The sequence below is a fragment of the Sus scrofa genome, chromosome X (assembly GCF_000003025.6).
Source record: "Sus scrofa isolate TJ Tabasco breed Duroc chromosome X, Sscrofa11.1, whole genome shotgun sequence".
Classification (NCBI taxonomy): domain Eukaryota; kingdom Metazoa; phylum Chordata; class Mammalia; order Artiodactyla; family Suidae; genus Sus; species Sus scrofa.
In genome coordinates this window covers 28364531-28388401 of record NC_010461.5, presented here as the reverse complement: position 1 = coordinate 28388401, position 23871 = coordinate 28364531, and the positions used below count along the sequence as shown (strand labels likewise).

Genomic DNA, 23871 nt, shown 5'->3' with positions numbered 1-23871 from the left:
CACTCTTCCGCCATCTTGCCTCTCTCCTCTGGCATTCTTTAACTCATTCATGTAGATTTAGCTTTATTATTTCTTTGTTTGGCTGAAAGAAGGTCATATCCCTGCAGTCTACTAGACTTTTTTTCTAGTTTGCTTCCAGTCTTCCTATAGTGATAGAATATATGTATAGTTTAATTGTTCAAAATACTCTGTGCTTAGTAAGTGTTTGCTGCTGGCTGGAAAGCTTAACTGTAAGGGAAATATATCTTTATAATAATTTCCTCAGGCCCTATTTTAATAATGAAAGCACCCACATTCCTAACTTATTTGCAACCATGAGTTTACTTATCAACTATTAAGTGAAATAAAAATAGTATATTTTATAGTAAGTTTAATAAGCATATTAATGGCATGTAGCTACTTTAATGAACAATGATTTGTATATAGTCAGTGGGGAAATTTATCTAAAATTTTCCCCACTGTTTTTTTTTTCTTTTTGGGGTCACACCTGAAGCATATGTAAGTTCCCAGGCTGGAGGTCGAATCAGAGCTACTGCTGCTGGCCTATGCTACAGCCACAGCAATGTGGGGCTCATAGCCATGCCTGCAACCTACACTACAGGTCACAGCAATGCCAGATCCTTAACCTATTGAGTGAGGCCAGAGATCATTCATGGATACTAGTCTGATTTGTTTCTGCTGTGACAAAGGGAACTCCTAAATTTTTCTCTATTTTAAACCCTGTATTTGTATGTTAAATACATATATTTTGGTGAAATTTCCCAGTTTTTATTTCACATGGAATTTGGGATTAGTAGATGCCTTTGGAATGGATAAGCAATGAGATTCTGTTGTATAGCACTGGAAACTATGTCTAGTCACTTATGATGGAGCATGATGTGAGAAAAAAGAATGAATACATGTATGTCTGACTGGGTCACCTTGCTGTACAGTACAAAATTGACAGAACACTGTAAAGCAGCTCTAATGGAAAAAATAAAAAATAATTATAAATGAAAAAAAAAAGAAAATGTCTTCTTCTAGAATGAACAAAATACATTCTTAGGCATGCTGCACTCTGAGTTCAGTGAATGCTGGGGCACAAGGATTAATCCGTTATTTTAAAAATAGGAGTGTGAAGAACAACACCTTTACTGTGGAGATGACTTTCCATTGCCAGCAAAAATCATTAAGCTTTTAATTTGATATTGCAGTTCACTTTGAGGAAATAAGAATAATTTATTTTCACATAAGTTGGTTTTTTTAAACTTAGTTTTCTTGGCATTTTCTCCGAAAGCCCAAATTAAAAGTGTTTTCATTATGGTTTTTTTCTTGGTAGCCATTACTAGGATTCAGTTTTCTACTTTTGTATTTTCGTTGTTGATTGCCAGTCTTTTAATGTTTTTCTAACTTTCCTCATATTGCTGGTTTTGTCTAGCTATATGATGCCTCTTACTGCTGAGTGGATTAGCTAAAGACATGAAATAACATTTTAAAACAACAGTTAAGCAAAATTTGGGAACAACAAAAATCCAATTATGACTTAGGACTTCCTAACAACTCTGTTCTGTGAGACAGCACAGGTCAAGTGTGCCAAGAATCCCAGAAAATGCACAGGCCTGGCATTCTATCAGGGCCTGCCTAACAAGATGTTTAGAAATAGAAGACTGCCTATTGCCATGGCTAGTTCAAAGAATTCTGTAAGCTTGTATTGACATCAGGTTTTTTCAATCCCCGAGATAATAAAAAAATCTGTGTACATCAGTCTCTCTTACTGATTGCCAAGCCAGGAAAAGAACCAAACTCCCTGAGGTAAACTATGCCTTCATCTCATAGGCCATTTCATTTATTTCAACCCATAGAATTTCATGGATAGAAATAGTTAGATTTCTAAAAATAATTTTGAGGCTAGATATATAGTTAAGCATTATGCTATATCCTCTTCAATTATACTAATATTCTACAAATATGCACAAAAGAGTAAACTGTTTTTGCCCTTAGCCAGATAAGGGACCAGATTTAAACAATGCCTAAATAGACAATTACTACATACTGTGAGTGGAAAGTTTCTCCAGCCAACTGTCACAATGGTGAAATTTTATCATTAGAGATCCCTTTTTCTGGAGAAACTCTGGGTAGGCTATAGACATCCTCCTCTATAATACAGAGAGCTCTGATGATAGCCATGAGCATTCTTACCTAAATTGGTATATCTATGATATAACTTTTGTTGAATTTTTGCTTAGGAAGAAAAAAGTACACTGTATTGGAGTTAGAGTACAGGACAAGGTTTTGGTCATTGACTTGTATTAAGTATTTTAATAGATGTAGATTAAAGGTTTTCCCAAATAATGTTCTATCCTATTTGGACTGATTTAATAGTAATAACAAAAATAACAGTAAGATCTGTTCTCCAAAGGATATATCTCTCAGTGGTGGTGAACTTTTTCCAACTTATTTTATAAATCCATTTTTTTTTTGGTCTTAGACTAAAGAAATTTTCTCTATTTCCCTCACTAAAAAGCTTGTTATACCAATCCTCCAGTCATAAACAAAACTATTGGCCTTTCTTCTCAGAACTGATATTGAGCAATGAACAAGACAGCCATAATCTATAACCCCATTAGAGCTTATAGTTTAAAGTAGAAGCAATTAATGGTAAATCACAATATGGTGTGATATTTGCTGAGACAGAAAGGGCAAGAGGGAACACAAGATTTTAGGGACAGGCACCTGGAGAGGGAGATGTCTCTATTTCCAAGGGTAAATTTACATTAGGCAGTAAAAGGAACTTGGGTATGGAATTGTTCTAGGAAAAAGCAACAGCATGTTTAAGGCCAAGTGCATAGAGAGACATAGAGTATGCTAGGAAATGAAAAATATCATTTCTTTATAGCTCCAGCAGGTAGTAGGGGACACCACAGAGACTATGAAGCGAATTTGTGCCATGTTGAGGAGTATGACTTTTATCCCAAGGAAAGTAAGAAATCACTAGAAGATTTAAAGCAAAGAATCGTTATTTTATTTAGGAAGAACATACTATAGCTGCTTTGCAGATGGATAGCAGCAGGGCAGAATACCAGCCATGGGTCTAGTACCATGTTTGAGACGAGATGCTAATGACATCACACATAGTAATAGCAGGGGGGAGAGATAGAGAAAATGGTAGTATCAAGAAATTTTAGGGGATAGAAGAAAAGATTGGTGATTGATGGACTCATTAAATGCAAAGTGGTAAAGGGCATGATAGAAAAGAGGAAATATCCAAAACTATGGCTAATACAGGCCATAACTGTTAATCACTGAAATAGGGAAAAATACAGAGAAAGAGCAAAAGCAAGTTGGGAGGTGGCGCAGTGGGTCCCTATTTGGTCCTGTTGTCACATGTGTGGCTGTGGGACATCTATATGGAAATGTCAAGTAGGACATTATTTGTGTAGGTGGAGAGCTAGAGAGGTGAAATCTGAGCTTGAGATATAATGTTGAGAGTTGTGAGCACATGAAATGTGATTGTAGCTAACGGTGTGGATAGAATGAGAAAGAAAGAAAGGTCGAATCCTGAAGATTTATGGTGTAGGTAGAAATACTGAGAATACCCTCCTTGCTCCTGCAGCATTGCAAGTCTTCCAACTCCTTTTCCTTTAGTCCAGATGCTTTTATCCTTCCTTTTACTTGAGTAATGCTGTGCTCCAAGTTGACTTCATTAAAGGACAGTAACATCTATGTTATCTTTAATATTTAAGAGCTGATATTTATATTCTTCATATAATGTCTAATATTCTTTATATAACATAACAAGTGGGATTATTTTTAAAACCCTAATCACCATCTGTGGGAAGGTTAGTTCTTTTGTAACAGATAATCATGCCTACATATTGTATAATGAGGAAAAATACTAGATTATGATGCATAACTTAAGGAATTCTCAATGACTTGCCTGTCTCATTCCTTTTATAACTACTCTTTTAAAGGTGAACAGATCCTTGAAGTGAGACTCTGCAATCTGTTCAGCATGCTATTTATACATAAAAAAATGTTGAATTATCCTAATCATACTTATAGTAACAATCAAGATTAATTGCAGCTATATTAGGATTACTTATTATTTGTTCTACTTCAGCAGTAACACAAATCCAATTGTACAAGCAATTTCCATAATCCAAATTGTGAAAGAAAGCAGAGGCAAAAAAGGACCATGTAAAACTGGTTGAACTAGTATGCAAAATAAATCTTTAACCAAATGGTGATCTAAAATTCTCTCATTGAAAAGGAGCTGATTCTGAACAGACTGTATATGTGTCTGACTGGTGGAAGTAGATTATCTATTTGAATTGGATTGTGATGACGATGACCCTATTCTAAGTAAACCAAATCTCTTGAACTATATAATGAGATCAGGAGGAACGTTCGGCCCTAGAACAACAGATTGCAACGACAGAGATGATTTCACTGATGTTTTTTCCAGCTTTTTTCCTTGATGTGCATAATACTGTGGTTCTGTCCTGCAGACAGTCCTGACCCTGCCGTTCTTGTGCTAATTCTTTTTTCTTATTCTTATTTTCATTTTTCTAAGTAGAGCTTAATGAGTGGCAGAAAGCTGCGAAATCTATCCTACAAAAAGGTGACTGGGGAAGCATCTAGAATCTTCATTTATTTTGTGGCAGGATTGCAGAAAAAACATCAACAGTAAACATTGAACTGATTCATTCTTATTTCTTCTTGTTTAGGCCGTGAGGAGACAAAAGTTGCTTGAACAAAGTATCCAGTCTGCACAGGAGATCGAAAAATCCTTACACTTAATTCAGGATTCCCTCTCATCCATTGACCACCAGTTGGCAGTTTATATTGCTGACAAAGTAGATGCAGCTCAAATGCCTCAGGAAGCCCAGGCAAGTAGAACCTGGAATGCACATCTTTTCTTTTGTGTTTATGATCTGAATAAGACATTGCTGAATTTCTAACTGAAAATGTATTTGCCTAGTTGCAAAGAGGGTTATTTGATTGATTGACTTCACTATTTGGAGGTAAGGGGAAAAAAATGATCTCAAGATTTATTTTTCGATGTATGTAATAGAGAGATTTGATACCAAGATGCTTAAAAGACAGGGGCAGTATCACACTGAAGTCTAATGTTTACCAATATTTTCAAGCTATACATAAACTAAAGGGAAAATTGTAAAGAAATTATCTCTGGTGGTACTATTTAAAATGTAGCCTCAACAATTTTATTATCAAGTTAACGTTTGTTGTTATCTTGGGATCAGAATTCATATGACCTATATTCTCTATTGAATATGTTACAAGTAGCTAATAACAAGAAATTTGAGGTATCAATTTGCATTTTATTACTAATGTCTTCTATACTCATATTTACTCACATACATACACATTCAACACTATACAATCTGAATTATGAAATGTATTAAAACTAATTTTTCTAGAATGAGAGTTAAATTAGTAATGAAAATAAAGCCAACTTTATACTGAGTAAATTTAGGCAATATCTAAATTAACTTTTACCTTGGGAAGTAATGCCATATTTGTTTTTAAATAATATTTTCATGTATGTAAAATATCATGAGTATTATTTATTTAAATGTCTTTAGGATTTTCTGATAGTAACATAATATAACTACTTTTCAAACTTATGTACATATTATGAACCCAGTACCCAAGAATAACGGACCATGTGCTATGATGTGAGGGATGTTAGAAGGTTATCCCTCCATTCCCAAGACCCTCTCCCCACTAATTGGTGGAGATACTGGTATGTTTTCACTTCAAAATAAGTTTGGGGGTAAAATACTGGATTTATAAATTATGGTTATGATATAATTACACTGCAGTGAATCACAGTTAAATTGGTGCCCAAAGCATCAGTGTACACAGTAGATCATTTTTTTTTTTACCTTATTGTCTAAATTTGACTAAGAAAATCCTTGAGAATATGGGACAGAGTACAGATAGTTTTGAGAGGCTTAGAAAGTCTCAGGTGGAGGGGTTCCTTACTGCCTATTATAATAGCAGGTGAAAAAAGTGAAGCTTGGGGGAAGTTGTGATAATAAAACCCTCATAATAGTTTGTCACTGGGGCAATATGTAACCTCCTTGATAGATATATTTCTTCGAACTTACATACTGTTCCAATTTGAGTCGCATACAAAACTTTTTAGGCAATCTTAAGAAAAATGATAGGACTGAGAAATTTTTACTGAATTGAGAAGTACGTGATTATAAACTAAAGGCAGAGTAGAACTGCATATTTTTTTAATTCAGTGAAATGAATTTAGAGAAATGTTGGATTAAAGAGTGCTCATAACTTTCTGGATGTAATTAAGGAAAAATTAGAATAGTATAAATATTAAATATTAAAATTAGTATAAAGTATATAGAGTTACGTTTTGAGGCTGGTAGAATTAAACTATCAGTAGCAAATTTGAGATTGGTGAAAGCTCTTATTAGAAAAAATGGGAAATTTTAGAAAAAATCTTGTTTAGTTGAAAAAGTTGTTGAACTTGAGTGTTTTTTAAGTTTAGGTATGAATACATGATTCTACAGACATGAGTATAAATTACTAGTTTTTAATAATATAAAGTTTTTATTTGGTTTTCTCAAAAAGTGTAAAAATATTAATTATAGTGGTTCACAATACTTGCAAATGACAACTCACAGGTAAATCAAAAAAGTTTAAATCTACATGAGAAAAGATATTTTAGAGTACTAACAAGCTCAAACCCATTTTCCCTACATTTGTGGTTGCACCTGAATTTTCAAGATAATTCTTGACTTTGAATTTCCCAAGTGGTGTATATAATACTGGAAAATGCAAGCCACCCAAAGCCTACTAAAACATTCTTCTCCAAGACCTTACTTAAGATGACAGCTAAGTGAATTGTTTTCTGGAACAGAGTTATCAAGTACTCATATTTACTTCAAGTGTTACCTTTCCTGAAGCTCAATTTGGATCTCCCTTGAAAGAAACAATTTGAGAGTAAAAGGATTATCTGTGAAGTAAGAACTTAAGCACAGTGTATCAGACAAAGACCTTAATAAGAATACCACCAAAATGGCCACTTTTCTAAATATATATAATGAGGGCTGAATTGAATGCTTTGTATAAAGTAAAATTTACATATAATGTGTTTCTGTAAATTTGCAGAAAATTCATTGCTAATTAAAAGACTAGTGAGCTTAGCTTTCCCTTTTCAGAAAGCAAGTACTTGTTTTAATATGTCACCAAGAAACAGGACAAAATGAATGGTGACACCGTATTTGGTTGTCTTTATTTGTGCTCTGATCTTCTGTCACATATCGGCCGCATAGATTTGTGGTTGTTTGCCTCCACCGTGTGGTGCACTCATAGTTTAACTACTAAATTTAGATCTGTTAAGCGAGTCTTCCTTTTTCTGCTGTTTAAGATTGAGATTCTCAGTACATGTAAAAAAAAATCAGTATTAAGGAAATATGTGCAATGTGCATAACATTTTGACAGGTATACTCTTATTGTATATAGAAGTACATGTAGATCAAGGTACTTCCCTGCATTTTATTTTCATTTATAACTATAGGATCAAATAAGTTTCCCACTGCCTCTGACTATTAATTGACTAGTTATCAGTCACGATGAACAAACTGGCCATTCTGATTCTAATGAGATAAAAAATAGTTTTCTTTTCTCTTTGATAACATGAGATGGCATGAACTTACAGGTGTAAGGTTTAACCTTTTAGACTATGAAGCTGCATGCTGCTAGGATGTCAGAGCATATGTTGACCCGAGTCTTTTATTTTAAAAAATAACGCTTAACCAAACCAATTTTTTTTTTTTTTTCTTCAGCCACGTCTGCAGTATATGGAAGTTCCCGGGCCAGGGACCAAATCTGAGCTGGAGTTGCAGCCTATGCCACAGCTGCAGCAGTGCTGGATCCTTACCCCACTGCACCAGGCAGAAAATCAAACCCACGCCACCAGAGACAATGCGGATCCTTAACCCACTGTGCCACCCCAGAAACTCCAAGAAATATTTTTTATTAAAGTACATAATCAAGATGACATCTTATTGATATGAACAGAATAAAGCAAATGGGAAAAGCTCTCCTAGATATAAACATTTAGCTTCTAGATGTACAAATCAGAAATTTAAGACATATTTCAAAAATAATATGATTAAAATTTTAAAAACTGAGTGTTTCTTCGAAACAACTTTACAAAATAAAATCATTAAATTGTATAACTGCGAGAGACACACAGCATGAATAGAATTGTTTACTCCTTAATTTTATGAAAGAATTTTTTTAATAATTTATATTTAGGTGGTTTTTTCAATAATTTAGATTTTACTGGAATGTCACATACTGCTGCATACTTGAATTTCTTTCACTTTAGACAAAAATGTTCTCTACAATTTAAAAAAGTATTTTAATCCCTCTAAAGTTAAAATATCAAAATCTGGATCATTTTGGTGGTTATTTTGTAAATTTTGCTAATGTAATTTATAATTTTTAAAAATAGTTGGTAAAAAATAATTACGGGGAACACAAATTCAAATTTAATTTCCCCTTCCTCCAAACACAGTTCATCTTTGTGATTTTATGTTGTTTAGATCAACTCTTTAGTGTATAAATTATATCTTGCCTAAATTAATCCTAATTACTTCAAGAGCATTCAGTCAGCATTTCCATTGTCTTTCCAAGATTAGTCATAAAGTTAAATATATTTGTTTTATCAAGCAATTTTCTATTTGGGCAATGCCAAAAATATATAATTTTTGAATTGTTTCAGAGTTCCTATTGCGGCTCAGTGGGTTAAGGACCCAATGTAGTCTCTATGAGAATGGAGGTTTGTTCCCTGACCTCGTTCAGTGTGTTAAGGATCTGGCATTGCCACAAACTGTAGCAGAGGTCACAGGTGTGGCTCAGATCTGGTGTTGCCATGGCTGTTGCATAGGCCTGAATCTGCAATTCTGATTTGACCTCTAGCTCTGGAACTTCCATATGCTGCAAGGGCAGCAGTAAAAAGAAAAAAAGAAAAAAAAAATGAATTGTTTCAAAGAATGCCATTGAAATAAGAAGAATTGAGGCCATGTTTCTTACAAAAATGAATTATACTTTATGTGTGATATAAAGTATGATTCTAGATTAGGGACCAAAATTGTAGCATGCGCAGTTTTTTCAATCAACCCTCTAAATCGGATCATAATAGGCATGCCCTAGATAATACAGAGATTTAGTTTTATCACCTAAGGTCGGGAGGCAAAAATCCGAGTACCCAGCTTTGTATCCCAGGATATTCATATCATAATCTCTGGTTAGACTCAGTAATCAGAATTTTGGAGGACCCCTGCCCCCCCAGTTATTCTAACATGTAGCAAAGTTGAGAAGTTTGGATAGCTCATTACTGGTAATGGCTGAGTAGCTCGTCTGGTTTTTTCCCCTACACCACACTTCTCACCTATGGCTATGTCAAGATTTCAATGAGAGGGAGGGAGTTGGGGTGGAAATTAGACTTTGATTTCTTGCTCTCCTATTTTGATTATTTCCTAAATCTTATGGGAAATATAGTGAAGACAGAAAATATAACTGCTATCTCCTGCATGAACAAATTAATTTAGATAAATAGAATTTAGATATGGATATTTGAAGATTATCTTGGCTTATTTTTCTTATTTTCTTTTTTTCAAATTCCACATATGTTAATGTGCCAAGTAGCTTTGATATGCCTCTAAATAATTGTTGGAGCCATAATAACTATTTCTAAAGAGCCACTTAAATGCCTGTAATTCCTAAAATTACACAGATACTTCAGTCTGTACTTTTTGTCTCCAGTATATAAGAATGTTCTAACATGCATATATCTTGAAGTGCCCCTTATCATTATATGTTGATGATGTACATTTTATAGAGGAGAACATACACTGATCCTTAGATTACCACAAGAAACAGTGGGGTTGCCTAACAGTGATCTCATATCCAAACTGTTCTATTTGTTTTGTCCTGCAGATTCCTGATCCCTTCTTCTATGCCCTCATGTCCAATATAACAGATATAAGTTTATGAGTAGAGGGGAAAAAGTAAAACAATTTAGGAAACAAATTATCATCAAAGGAGAGGACCTCATAATCAGCACAAAAATATGCTCTTATGTTTTGTTCATCAAGCTTCAATTTATGGGTATTTGAGGTTTACTACAGACTAGATTTCTTCCTTCTATCTCTTTTTCCATCCCATTAACAATGTGGTTAAAACTTAGTGTCAATCAATAGACAAAGGGTTTTTTCTTAACTAAAGAAAGCTGTTAATTTAAGATGATTGCATTAGCTGCACATCCAACTAATTCATAATTGATATCCTCCTGTGTTTATTGAAGCTAAATCTTCCAATTTACTTGAAATATATTTGGCCATATTTAAAAGTAAACTTTCCTAACTATCGAAAATCAATGGCTTAAAAATAAAGACAAATGCAGATTTTGGTCTATCATATTAAGCTTATGATTTCATTCTGGAATAAAAAAAAGACCTTTATAGTGTAAATAGGCATATTTGATTGCCAAATGACTCAGAAGAGTCTAACTTTATAATCGACTTCACTGATTTATGAATTAGACAGTATAAATCTGTGTAGGAGAATTCATTCAGGATTTATGTAATAATGAGGTTAAAATTTAACCACAGAACAAGAAAATAGAGACCTATTACAGGGTTCTAATATTAAACTCCGCACAACCATAGCAGAAATATTTTCTTTTTACCTAGTAATAGAGGTATGGTGGCATTTAATTAAATGCAATTAATTTAAAATTTGTTTTAGCATTGAAATGCTGCCTCTGAGTATTACTATATAAAACTGATTACTCCCCAGTTTGAATAGCTATTATTGTTATTTTGACATGTTAAATAGCATGGGAAATAGTTACAAGTGAGAGTTGCAAAAGAGGAAAGAATACATTTTTTTCATGTTCCTACTGTTTTAACAGTACAGATTTTCCGAGATACTTTAATACCCTTTCTTCATTTAATTTTGCAAGTGTATATTATATATGTGATCATTTAAAACCTCCTGGAGGATGCAACATCAAAATTGTTATCCATTTAAAAATTTCAAATCTAACAGGGCTAAATTCCTCCATTCATAGTCTTTTTTTAAAAAAGTATAGTTATTTTACAAGGTTGTGATAATTTCTACTGTATAACAAAGTGACCCAGCGATACATATACACATATCCATTCTCTCTCAGATATTTTTCCCACATAGATTATCACAGAATATTGGGTAGAGTTCTCTGTGCTATACAGCAGGTCTCCATTGGCCAATCATTCCATATACCTGCCTTTGCATATCATTCATAGTCCTTTTTTATATAATGATTTTTATTTTTTCCATTATAGCTGGTTTTACAGTGTTCTATAAATTTTCTACTGTACAGCATGGTGACCCAGTTATACATACATGTATTCATTCTTTTTTCTCACATTATTATGCTCCATCGTAAGTGACTAGACATAATTCCCAGTACTACACAGCAGAATCTCATTGATAATCCATTCCAAAGGGAATAGTCTGTATCTATTAACCCCAAACACCCCATCCCTCCCCCTCCCCCTCCCCCTTTGCAACCACAGGTCTATTCGCCAAGCCCATGACTTTCTTTTCTGTGTAAAGGTTCATTTGTGCCTTATATTAGATTCCAGATGTAAGTGATATCATATGGTATTTGTCTTTCTCTTTCTGACTTACTTCACTTAGGATGAGAGTCTCTAGTTCCATCCATGTTGCTGCAAATGGCATTATTTTGTTCTTTTTTATGGCTGAGTAGTATTCCATTGTGTATATATACCACATCTTCCTAATCCAATCATCTGTCAATGGGCATTTGGGTCATTTCCATGTAGTGGCTATTGTGAATAGTGCTGCAATGAACATGTGGGTAGTTGTGTCTTTTTTAAGGAAAGTTTTGTCTCGATATATACCCAAGAGTGGAATTGCTGTGTCATATGGTAGTTCTATAAGACAATGTGGTACTGGTACCAAAACAGACATACAGACCAATGGAACAGAATAGAGAACCCAGAAATAAACCCAGATACTTATGGTCAATTAATCTTTGACAAAGGAGGCAAGAACATAACATGGGAAAAAGAAAGTCTTTTCAGCAAGCATTGCTGGGAAACCTGGACAGCTGCATGCAAAGCAATAAAACTAGAACACACCCTCACACCATACACAAAAATGAACTCAAAATGGCTGAAAGACATAAACATAAGACAAGACACCATCAAACTCCTGGAAGAGAACATAGGCAAAGCATTCTCTGACAGCAACCTCATGAATATTTTCTCAGGTCAGTCTCCCAAGGCAACAGAAATAAAAGCAAAAATAAACCAATGGGGCCTAATCAAACTGACAAGCTTTTGGCACAGCAAAGGAAACCAAAAAGAAAACAAAAAGACAACTTACAGAATGGGAGAAAATAGTTTCAAATGATGCAGTGGACAAGGGCTTAATCTCTAGGATATACAAGCAACTCATATAACTCAACAGCAAAAAAGCCAACAACCCAATTGAAAAATGGGCACAAGGCCTGAATAGACCATTCTCCAAGGAAGATGCACAGATGGCCAACAAGCACATGAAAAAAGGCTCAACATCCCTGATTATTAGAGAAATGCACATTAAAACTTCCATGAGATACCACCTCACACCAGTCAAAATGGCCATCATTCATAAGTCCACAAATAACAAGTGCTGGGGGAGGTGTGGAGAAAAGGGGACCCTCCTGCACTGCTGTTGGGAATGTAAACTGGTACAACCACTATGGAGAACAGTTTGGAGATAGCTTAGAAAACTATATATAGAACTACCATTCATAATCCTAAGATGATATCTTCTAACTATTATTTTTTCTTTCTGAAGTATTTTAATTTTCTTTGGAGTCATTTTATTTATATGACATCAGAAAAAACTTTAATAATTATTTGATATAGTTTCCTTTATTCCATTAAATACATTGGACAGTTGCAGCTCAATTTTGCTTGCCTTTTTCTGTATTTAATTTCACATATGAGAGTGGTCTGATGAAGTAAATCATGATAAATAGCCCTGCTGTGTTCTCAGGTAATTGTAAAGTGCTATATTGGAAATGTCATTAATATTTGATTGATTTTTAGTTTTATAATTTGCCCTTTACCATCTTAAATAGAAAAATGGTTATTTCATTTCCATTGTTGTTTCCTACTTTCAATATATAATGCTATTTATGAATGTAATACTGTATTGTCAAATGTCTTTTTTTTGGTAATGGCATGATGATGTAATTTGCTTTATTTTATTTCACTTTTACGAAAAAAATCCTGTGATCCTGAGAAGTATTGTATTTAGAACTCCTTTAAGAATATACATAGGTGTTCTGAATCAGTAGCTCTCATTTGCTACTTCCTTTCATTTTGCTTCTATTTGAAATTACTACAGATCTTACAAATCTAGTAGCCGACTATGGAGATCTTTATTTTTTGGTTGAAATATTCTGTTCCAAATGTTTTCTTCTACATTACAAAAAAAATTTTTTTCTTTGGCTGTGCCCACAGCATACAGAAGTCCCCAGGCCAAGAACCAAACTCGAGCCACAGCAACTGGCAACACCAGGTCTTTAATCTGCTGAGCCACTAGGGAATTCCTAATTTTTTAAAATGTTATTATTTTCTTTTAATAATGATTTTTATTTTTTTCCATTATAGTTGTTTGATAGTGTTCCGCCAATTTCTATTGTACAGCAAAGTGACCCAGTCACAGATATATATACATTCTTTTCCTCACATTATCCTCTGTCATGTTCCATCACAAGTGCCTAGATATAGTTCCCTGTGCTATACAAGCAGGATCTCATTTCTTACCTACTCCAAATGCAATAGTTTGCATCTAATAACCACAGACTCCCTATCCCTCCCACTCCCTCCCCCTCCCCCATTGGCAACCACAAGACTGTTGTCCAAGTCCATGATTTTCTTTTCTGTGGAAAGGTTCATTTGTGTGTATATTAGATTCCAGATATGAGTGATAGCATATGGTATGTCTTTCTTTTTCTGACATACTTCACTCAGTATGAGAGTCTCTAGTCCATCCATGTTGCTTCAAATGGCATTATTTTATTCTTTTTATGGCTGAGTAGTATTCCATTGTGTATATATTCCACATCTTCCTAATCTAATCGTCCGTTGATGGACATTTGGGTTGTTTCCATGTTTTGACTATTGTGAATAGTGCTGCAATGAACAAATAGGCACATGTGTCTTTTTAGAGGAAAGTTTTGTCTGGATATATGCCCATGAGCGGGATTGCTATGTCATATGGTCATTCTATATATTAATGTTTGTTTTTTAAAAGGAATTTTTAAATAGTGTATTGTCTATTTTTCCTGGAAGTTTCCATAATACTGTGTTATTTAAAGAAGTCATTAACCTATTTCATAATAAGCCTGCCATAAAGTGATAAGCATTTTGAAATTATGTTGTTCCAGAATGATAATCTGATGGGGTTAAATAAAGTAGGTGGTAAAAGATGCCCAAAGTAAAACCTAAAAATTAATCATCTGTTGAAGGTTAAGACTTGTGGAATTAGTTTTTAAAGGTCCTAGTTAAATATAAGTGTGATGCACATTATACATCTTTCCCAAATAGTATCAATTGGAAATATATATACATTTTATCTTATAATTTTAATAATGAATTGAATTATCACTAATAATATTAAGCATATGGGGTAGCTTCTCCCAAATATACTCGTGTGATATGCTGTGCCAAAAAAAGCAAAAGTGTAATTTGAGCAAAGAACTCTATCCTTCTTTGATATCACAGTGCATATTAATATATAAAATATTCTGAGACATTCTGTAGTACAGACACATGTTGATGCTTAATTTACAAAATATATTTGCAGCCATTGGGCTCTTTTCATGCATAATCTACTTAATTTATAAAGAAATTTTGATTTCTAGTACTATGTGAACAATACTACAGATATGAGAATTTTTCTAGAAATGCTGCCTATAGATTATTATAGAATCTCAGTTTTATATGATATTCATCCATCATTTTTTTAGTTTAAATGATTTTATTAGTGGTAACTTTTCTAAGAGTACAGAAATTCATCCTCTCAAGAGTCTCTCTAACTGCTTGATATAAATATGAACACTTCAAAGTCCAGAGTGTCCAACTTTTCTTTCATGTGTTACATGGTCCTTCATATCCCCTGGTGACAGATAAAAGTTGAGTTTCAGTAGTGTGTTTGTAGGTCATTTTTCCTGTTGTTTATGAGTCATGATAACAGTATGTCTCATTTGGAAAAATACGGAATTTATCATCAGAAGACATGTGTTTCAGTGATCACTTAAATTATCTTGGTTTTGTTTTGTAGTGCCTTGCCTTGAGTGGTAACGTCAAATGGGGCAGTCTTTAAGGAAAACAAACAAATGAACAAACAAAACTATACAATTACAAGTTGAAAATTAAATGCTGTTATAGAAGAATTTTCTTTGCAAGTAATCAGCCCTGAAACATGACTTCAGATTAATCCCTCCTCTAGATAGTAATTTTCACTCTACCCACATCCAGTTTCTCCTTTCACAATACTAAGTGTATATATTCGGCACACTCAAAACTCAGTCTTTGCTAACATGGTTCCCACAACCTGGAATGATATCCCATGTTCTTATTATCTTATCTATCCCTCTAAAACCCCCTTATAAGCCATATGGGACTTAAATTATGTAATTTCATAAAATTTTAATCAGATTCCATAGCCGAAATGAATATTTCTTTGTCTTTTATGGCATAGAATAATTTTTCTATTACATTAACTTATTTATTCTTTGTAATTTACTTATATCTCTGTGATCTGTCTCCCTCGAACAAAAGTTATTTAAGGGCAGAATCAATGGTTTTGTTCTCACTATATGGAATAGAGATTCCTTAGTAGGTACAGAATTTCCTTATTGAGTTGAATTGATAAGCTAAACACTATTACTATACAAATAAGATTAAATATCTTTTTCCCATAAATGTCCCATTAAAGCATACTTTTATTTTTAAATCATAATATAAGAGTCACTATAGTTGTTTAAAGGACATTGAATGTATTTATTGCTACAGACATGGAATTTCCCTTGATACTCTGCCTACAAATTATGATAGAGTCTTTGCTGGCTTGTCATTATCACCCTCAGCTTAGAGATGAGAAAAATGAGGCTCAGAAAAGTTTGGTGCTTTGCTCAGATGGAAAGCCAGAGCCCTGAGATTTAAATCTAGGTTTTTCTTAGCACTATTCTGATTCCCAGAGAGCACCAGGTAGAAGGCATTCCATTTCCTGCCTCTCTACGTCTAAAATGATCTTTATGGAGTTCCTGTTATGGCTCAGTGGTTAATGAACCCGACCAACATCCACGAGGATGCGGGTTCAGTCCCTGGCTTTGCTCAGTGGGTTCAGGATCCGGTGTTGCTGTGAGCTGTGGTGTAGGCCACACATGCAGCTCGGATCTGGCATTGCTGTGGCTCTGGCATATAGCTCTGATTGGACCCCTAGCCTGGGAACCTCCATATGCTGTGGGTGCAGCTCTAAAAATACAAAAAGACAAAGAAAAAAAATGATCTTTATGTCTTACTTTGGCTTCTGAAAAAGTGGCACCTCTCTGCCTGTCAATATTTTCCATTGATGATTGATCTTTGCCTTTCACTCTATTTCCTCTTGTTCCCTCAGGGATTTTCTCATCAATTACCTTCTTACATGTTGTTGTTGTTGTTGTTGTGTTTGTTTTTATGCTTTATCCATTGCCTCCTTTCACAGGGCCTTAGTACATGTTCAATTCTCTTTGACTTACATTTTATCAGATGGAGAGGCAAAATCTTTAAAATGATTTAAACTACTTTTATAAGGATACTTCCTTGTCCTTAATCAAGCTTCAGCCCTTGAAAAGTTAATTTCTGCTCTCACCATCCACTGACTGTTCTAGATGCAGTGCTCATTGAACACCTAATACTCCCTTATTAGTACTTATTTAAGCTTTGTCAAAATTTAATGTGGTTGACATCTCCATCATTCTTAAGACTCTCACATTACTTGGTTCTGTGATACCCTCTCTCTTTTCTGGTTGTTCCTCTTCTCTTACTTATAGACTATTCCTTTTCTTCCTTTGGTGTTTTCCTTTGTCTCATCCCTTAAATTTCCCTATTCTCTGTGGTTCTCTCTTGAGCTTCCCTTTCTACTTCCCTCTAATGTTTGAATACACTCAAATATATATCATTTCTACAAGTGCACACTGTTCTTTTGAAAAAAATGCACACACACCTCTATGTAGCTATATATGGTGATTAGTAAAATACAAATTCATATCAAAGTATTACTGAATTTTAGAAACATTATCTCATTATGAACTTTCTTAATTATTAGATTAAGTATGAGCAGTAAAACTATTATGTATGATTCTGATCACTTTTAGAATTTAAACTTTAAAAATACTGGAAACTTTTCGTTTAGGATATGAGATTACTTAATACCTCATTTATACCTACATTTATAGCTGTATCTCTGCAGATGTGCATTAATTATCTATGCATTATTTTATTTCTCCCAAACTTTTTGTGCTGTCTAGTTCCCTGTCCATATCTTGTTTTCCCTCATTCAAGAATGCTTTTGTTTTGAAAACTTCTACCTCTTTGCATATCCAATATACTATTTAGGATGCTTAGGTACAAGTAACAAAATTGAATTAACTAAAGCAAAAACAAAAATGAGGGAAGGGAGTTGATCATAAGGGCACAGGGCTGTGTCATGGAAACCAAGAATAAGAATAAAGTTTTGACTCATCAAGTTCACAAGACTGAATGGCTCTGAGTTGGGGCAAATGTTATAGCAAAGGATCATTTTCTCTAATGGTTTTGTGGGTTCAGAAGGAGCAGCTGAATGGTTCTCTCTTGGGGTCTCTTATATAATTATGGTCATTAGTTAGCCAGTAGTACAGTGACTTGTAAAATAAAATGGGCTGGACATCCAAGATGGCTCACTCATGTCTAGCCGTTGATACTCACTGTGAGAGCTGAAAGCTCACCTGGCATTGTTTCAGAAGAGCTGAAACATTTATCCCCAGCTTCTCTATGTGCCTTAGGCATTTCAGAGCATGTCATATTGGTTCAAAGATGGAGAATCCTAAGAGTGAGTGTTCCAAAAGGCGAAAATAGAAGCTGCTAGGCCAGTTAAGGACTTTTCCTATAAATTGCAGAAGATTACTCTTCCTCTTTTCTTTTGCTCAAGGGAGTCATAGGGCTGATCTAAATTTAAAGAGGTGAAGAAATAAACTCTACCTTTTCATTGGAATAGGTAAGAGGAGCATGTGGTATGGTCACTGTTGCAACCATCTTTGGCAAATGATATATACTTCAGCCTATGATGGAAAGCCATCAGTGTTTTTGATTCTACCTCTCCTATTATGCATCTCTTTCTTATTTCTCTTTCTGTTTATAGACTTTGGCTATCCCTAAATTGAAAGTGCAGTGTAAGAACTTCATAAGCATATCTCCTAGCATATGTGTTCCAGGCACCCACAGAGCTTGAACAGACTTTCTTCTGTCAGTTCTGAAAGGGAATCTGGTGGACCTACCTGGGCACTAGCATTGTTTATGTTCTAATTATCCATGACTTGGATGTGGCCAGGGTTATGTGGCAGAGACATGGTTGTTGTTGACACACATGACATTTTGAGGGGACTGAGCATTTTTCTCCTGAGAAGTCATGACCATAAAGTCCCTGAAGCCTCTGGTATTCCCAACAGTGCCTGCAAATTATTCAGAGTTCTACTTTAACATTACCTTTCCTATGACATCTGTTAACTCCAGCTAAGTGTTACTCTACTGTGTATAGTCCTATTAAGTTTTGTAGATTATTTAGTATTTCTCTGTGTATGAAATGTGTTATGCACTTATTAGGATTCCTAACCCCCAAATTCTATGGTTCCTGGAAAATAGGTCCATATTTCTTATTCAGTGTAGTAATTCAACCACTGAAGATACTATATTAAAAACCACTATGGATTTGCATGAGTCTTTGCTCTTCTTTATATTATTTTATTGTCTTTTGTCTATTTAAGACCACATCCATGGCATGTGGAGGTTCCCACGATAGGGGTCCAATTGGAGCTGCAGATGCCGGCTTTTGCTACAGCCACAGCAATGCAGGATACAAGCCCTGCCTGTGACTTACACCAAAGCTCATAGCGATGCTGAATACTTAACGCACTGAGCAAGGCCAGGGATCAAACCTGTATTCTCATGGATATTGGTCAGGTTTGTTAAACACAGAGCCACGACAGGAACTCCAATTTTAAAACAGAATTCTTATTACTTAAATAGTTCAAAATTACTTTGCCTTTATAATTGCTGGGATCAATCTGCTAAGGAATAATGTTAAGGTATATCTTGCATTTATAACCTTATATTCTAACTAAATCCTTTACCACTTAGCCTATTTTATTGGGATAATTCTCATTACTCTTTTCAGGGATATAGTTCTCTCTGATTAACTGCTAGGCAAACTAATGTTATTTTCTAATAATATGTACCAGAATTGATTCCAATTGGTATAAATTAGGTTATGCTAATATGCATTATACAAATTGTTTTGCATGAAAAATTTATGGACCCTATGGTATAAGTTAATCAATTTCTTCTTCACTATCTTATTTATGATAGTATGACAGTGGCTGAATTTTTTTTTTTTTGTCATTTTGTTTTTTAGGGATGTACCCATGGCATTTGGAGGTTCCCAGGCTAGGGATCCAATCAGAGCTGTAGCTGCCAATTTATACCACAGCCATAGCAATGCAGGATCCAGGCTGCGTCTGTGACCTATACCACAGCTCATGGAAATGCCGGATCCTTAACACACTGAGCGAGGCCAGAGATTGAACCTGCATCTTCATGGATGCTAGTAGGGTTCATTAACTGCTGAGCTACAACAGGAACTCCCAGAGGCTGGATTTTAAACTAGAATAATTTTACCAGTAGCTGATTTTTGTTGGATCTTGTAGAAAGAAATGAATTAACTTATACTTTTGGTCTTTGTACTATTCAGGGTTTGACCCACTCCTGTAACTGGCTCAGAAATATATAAGCCAAAGTTCCCATTGTTGCTCAGTGGTTAACAAATCCGACTAGGAACCATGAAGTTGCCGGTTTGATCCCTGGCCTTGCTCAGTGGGTTAAGGATCCGGCATTACCATGAGCTGTGGTGTAGGTCGCAGACACGGCTTGGATCCTGCATTTTTGTGGCTCTGGTGCAGGCTGGAGGCTATAGCTCTGATGAGACCCCTAGCCTGGGAACCTCCATATACTGCTGGTGTAGCCCTAGAAAAGTAAAAAAGAACAAACAAACAAACAAAAAAAGGAAATGTATAAGTCAAATCAGACATAGTTTTAAATAGAACTGGATCAAAATGTCTTAACTCATTATAGAAAATATGGAAATAGTTTATAGTTCTTTAAAGTTTACAAATTAGTCTCTTCAGGAAGCCATTAAGTGTGTATCAGACAAAAAGCAAGGCCATTTGAGGCATTAGCTTTCCTTTCCTATGTCCATAGTTTCTCTGAAATTTGACTGAAATAAGGCAAGGAATTTCTGAATAAAGATCACTATTCAGGAATATTGTCCAAGTGCAACTTCCTCATTATGTCTTACTGTTTTCACAGTTAGGTTTTTTTTTTTTTTTTTTTTTTTTTTTTTTTTTGCCATTTCTTGGGCTGCTTTCACGGCATATGGAGGTTCCCAGGCTAGGGGTCTAATGGGAGCTGTAGCCGCCAGCCTATGCCACAGCCACAGCAACACAGGATCCGAGCTGCGTCTGCCACTTAAACCACAGCTCACGGCAATGCTGGATCCTTAACCCACTGAGCAAGGTCAGGGATCGAACCCGCAACCTCATGGTTCCTAGTCGGATTCGTCAACCACTGCACCACGACAGGAACTCCGGCTTATATATTAAATGCTAAATAAAGGTTAACATCTGTTTTTGGTCAGCTTTGAGTGTAAATTCAAAGATAAAAGAATAACAGTTTTATGTACTAGATATAAAGAGATACTTCCTACTGACATTGATGTCTGAAATAGCTGTTTATTATCACTGACTCAAAAGGATAGTTTATCTTATTAATAATCCCAATAGGAGATAAGTCATTTCATTTTTTGGTAGTTTCACTAAGTAAAAAACAAAAACAAAAACAAAAAACATTTATTTTAATTTTGAAAAATGCTACTTTGTAATAATGTTTTGAGAGATTTCCTGCATTCCATTTTCTTGGAAAGTGACTTGTTCTTTGCAATAACTTGCAAAGCATGGTGACTTAAAATGCTGTCCTCCCAACAGAAAATTCAATCTGATTTGACAAGTCATGAGATCAGCTTAGAAGAAATGAAGAAACATTACCAGGGAAAGGAAGCTGCCCCAAGGGTACTATCCCAAATTGAACTGGCACAGGTAAATATTATTGCATTAACTAAGGAGCTTGTTTTAGTCAAATATTAAAATGTAGTCTATATTAGATAACTTGTTTATTAGCAAATTTCAATTAAGGTCATTATTTGAAAACCACACTATGATATAGAAATGATAGACTACTTTGAATTGTACACTTTAAGGATAAACTAGGTTAATCATCTTTTATTTAGTATCATATTAATAACAATTACTGAATTCTCCCCAAAGCATGTATCCTTTGTGCTGGACAGATGGAAAAAAAGGTTTCTTTAGTTTGTTTTTATTTTGATTATTGTATATCTCCCAAAATAAAGGAAATATATTAACAAGTGTATGACTGGTTATTGCTTGGAAGGCAAAATTAAATTGGTAGTTTTTTACATTGTCTTTACAGAAAAAATTGCAAGATGTTTCCATGAAGTTTCGATTATTCCAGAAGCCAGCCAATTTTGAGCAGCGTCTGCAAGAAAGTAAGATGATTTTAGATGAAGTGAAGATGCACTTGCCTGCATTGGAAATAAAGAGTGTTGAACAGGAAGTAGTACAGTCACAGTTAAATCATTGTGTGGTAAGTATTTCTGATGGCAAATGTGTTAAATTCCCCTTGACTTTCCTTATTAAGTATTTGATGTAAGAACAAAAATTAACACAGGTGTATTGAGAGACAAGAAATATTACTGAAATAGTAGCTACTTCTACTATTCTATAGATGCCTTTTTTTGAGTCTGTAATTTTCCAAGGACTGTGCAGAATATGAGGGAAATAATCTTTGTTTAATTCTTACAGAATTTTGAAAATATTTTTACAATGGAAATCCTGAAAGTAAATATATTAGTCTGGAGACAGCAACAACAACAGTACTTACAATAATAAGAAATATTCTAGAAATGAGTGCCAAGGAAGCTCAGTGATCCACATAAGTGACCTTTAATTCTCAAGACCACAGATTAAATGAAAGAATTTAAAGACAAACAGTTAGTGAAAGGCAAAAGCAAGATTCCAGTCCAGGCATACTTACTTCAAACTTCAGAGTATATTTCCTTTAAATATCAGGGCTGAATATTCACTGAAATGCTTCCAGACCACAAAGACATAATAAAGAGGTATGGAAGGTACGATTAACCTGTAATCTTCACTATGGAGATTTCATGCAGCATTCTTTATTGCAATTATTGAAAATTCACTAAGTCAAATGACTCTTCTGACAACATAAAGCTGAACTATGACAGCATCTACTAGAGTGATATGAGTATTATTAATCTATGTGTACTATGGAATATCAAGGTAGAAATTCATATAAAATAAAAAGCACTGAGTGCCATTAACATTAAAGGGAAAAAATTAACTATTTAGTTCTTTGTGTCAAGTATTCTTTATTCTTCTACTCCATTGCATAAATGAAAATGAAACCCTTATGTGCATTTAAATTATATCATGATGAATGGGAAAATATCATTCTTTTAAACAAAAATTTTCTTCGTGAAAATTTGAGGTAATTTTTGTTCAATAAAATTGCTCAATAATATAGGCTGCACTTGAGTGACATTATGATTGTAAATATTCTCACCTGTAAAAGAAATTTTTTGTAATAATTTTTTTAATAATTGTGTATAGTTATTAGCTGGTATTTGATGAATAACATTAGGAATACATGGGAACATATCTCAAGTTTTACAAAAAAAAAAAAAAAAAAAAAAAACCTGAAAGCAAAATGACCCAAGTACATTTTCATCATGGCCAAGTATATTCACAAAAGGAGAGCTGTTCATCCTCTTTTAGGACCAGATCTCTAATAGTACCTCTACTAGTAAATATGAACTGAAAAAAACCCTACCTAAGCCCAGGCGTTTCTATGCCCTAACTCACTATGGAGGAAACTGAGCAAGGTACTTAATCTGTTTCTGGTTCTGGTTTAAATGTCAGGACGAATTCAAGATGCTCTTCCATAGGTATATCTTTTCTTTAAAAACTCTGTATCTTTCCATTATTTAAGATCTCTATTGCATATACTATAATCATGGCCTTTGCCTCAAGAAATTTTTCTTCTGTTAAAAAAAGTCTTACCAATATGAATGCAAATATAGACTATTTCCCTTCCTTAGTGATAAATATTTTCTGTCTATTGAGTGACATGATGTTAATGGATTTCAATACTTGAATGATCTTTCATCATATAGGCCAGTCATTGACATTTAAAACAATTTAAATTGTAAATCATTTGGACGTATCTTGAGTTCCAAAATTCAGAAGTTGAATCAAAGTGTGTCAATTAATGATTTAAATGTTTCTAAATACTCAGATATATTTATAATTCCTAAGATATAAGTAAATGAAGATTAAAAATCTGGAAAGTTCAGAAAGAACTCACAATTATTAATAAAGGA

The 23871-nt window shown here is 34.3% G+C and overlaps 1 protein-coding gene across 16 annotated transcripts in view; it reads left to right on the top strand.

Moving 5' to 3' along the window:
• The window catches only part of DMD (dystrophin), a 2622506-nt gene that overhangs the window by 1262327 nt on the left and 1336308 nt on the right, over positions 1-23871 (top strand). For all 16 annotated transcript variants that reach the window (XM_021079543.1, XM_021079551.1, XM_021079550.1 and 13 more), the window contains 3 exon segments: positions 4707-4868; positions 21377-21487; positions 21882-22055. In XM_021079543.1, the coding sequence (XP_020935202.1) occupies positions 4707-4868; positions 21377-21487; positions 21882-22055 (447 nt within the window).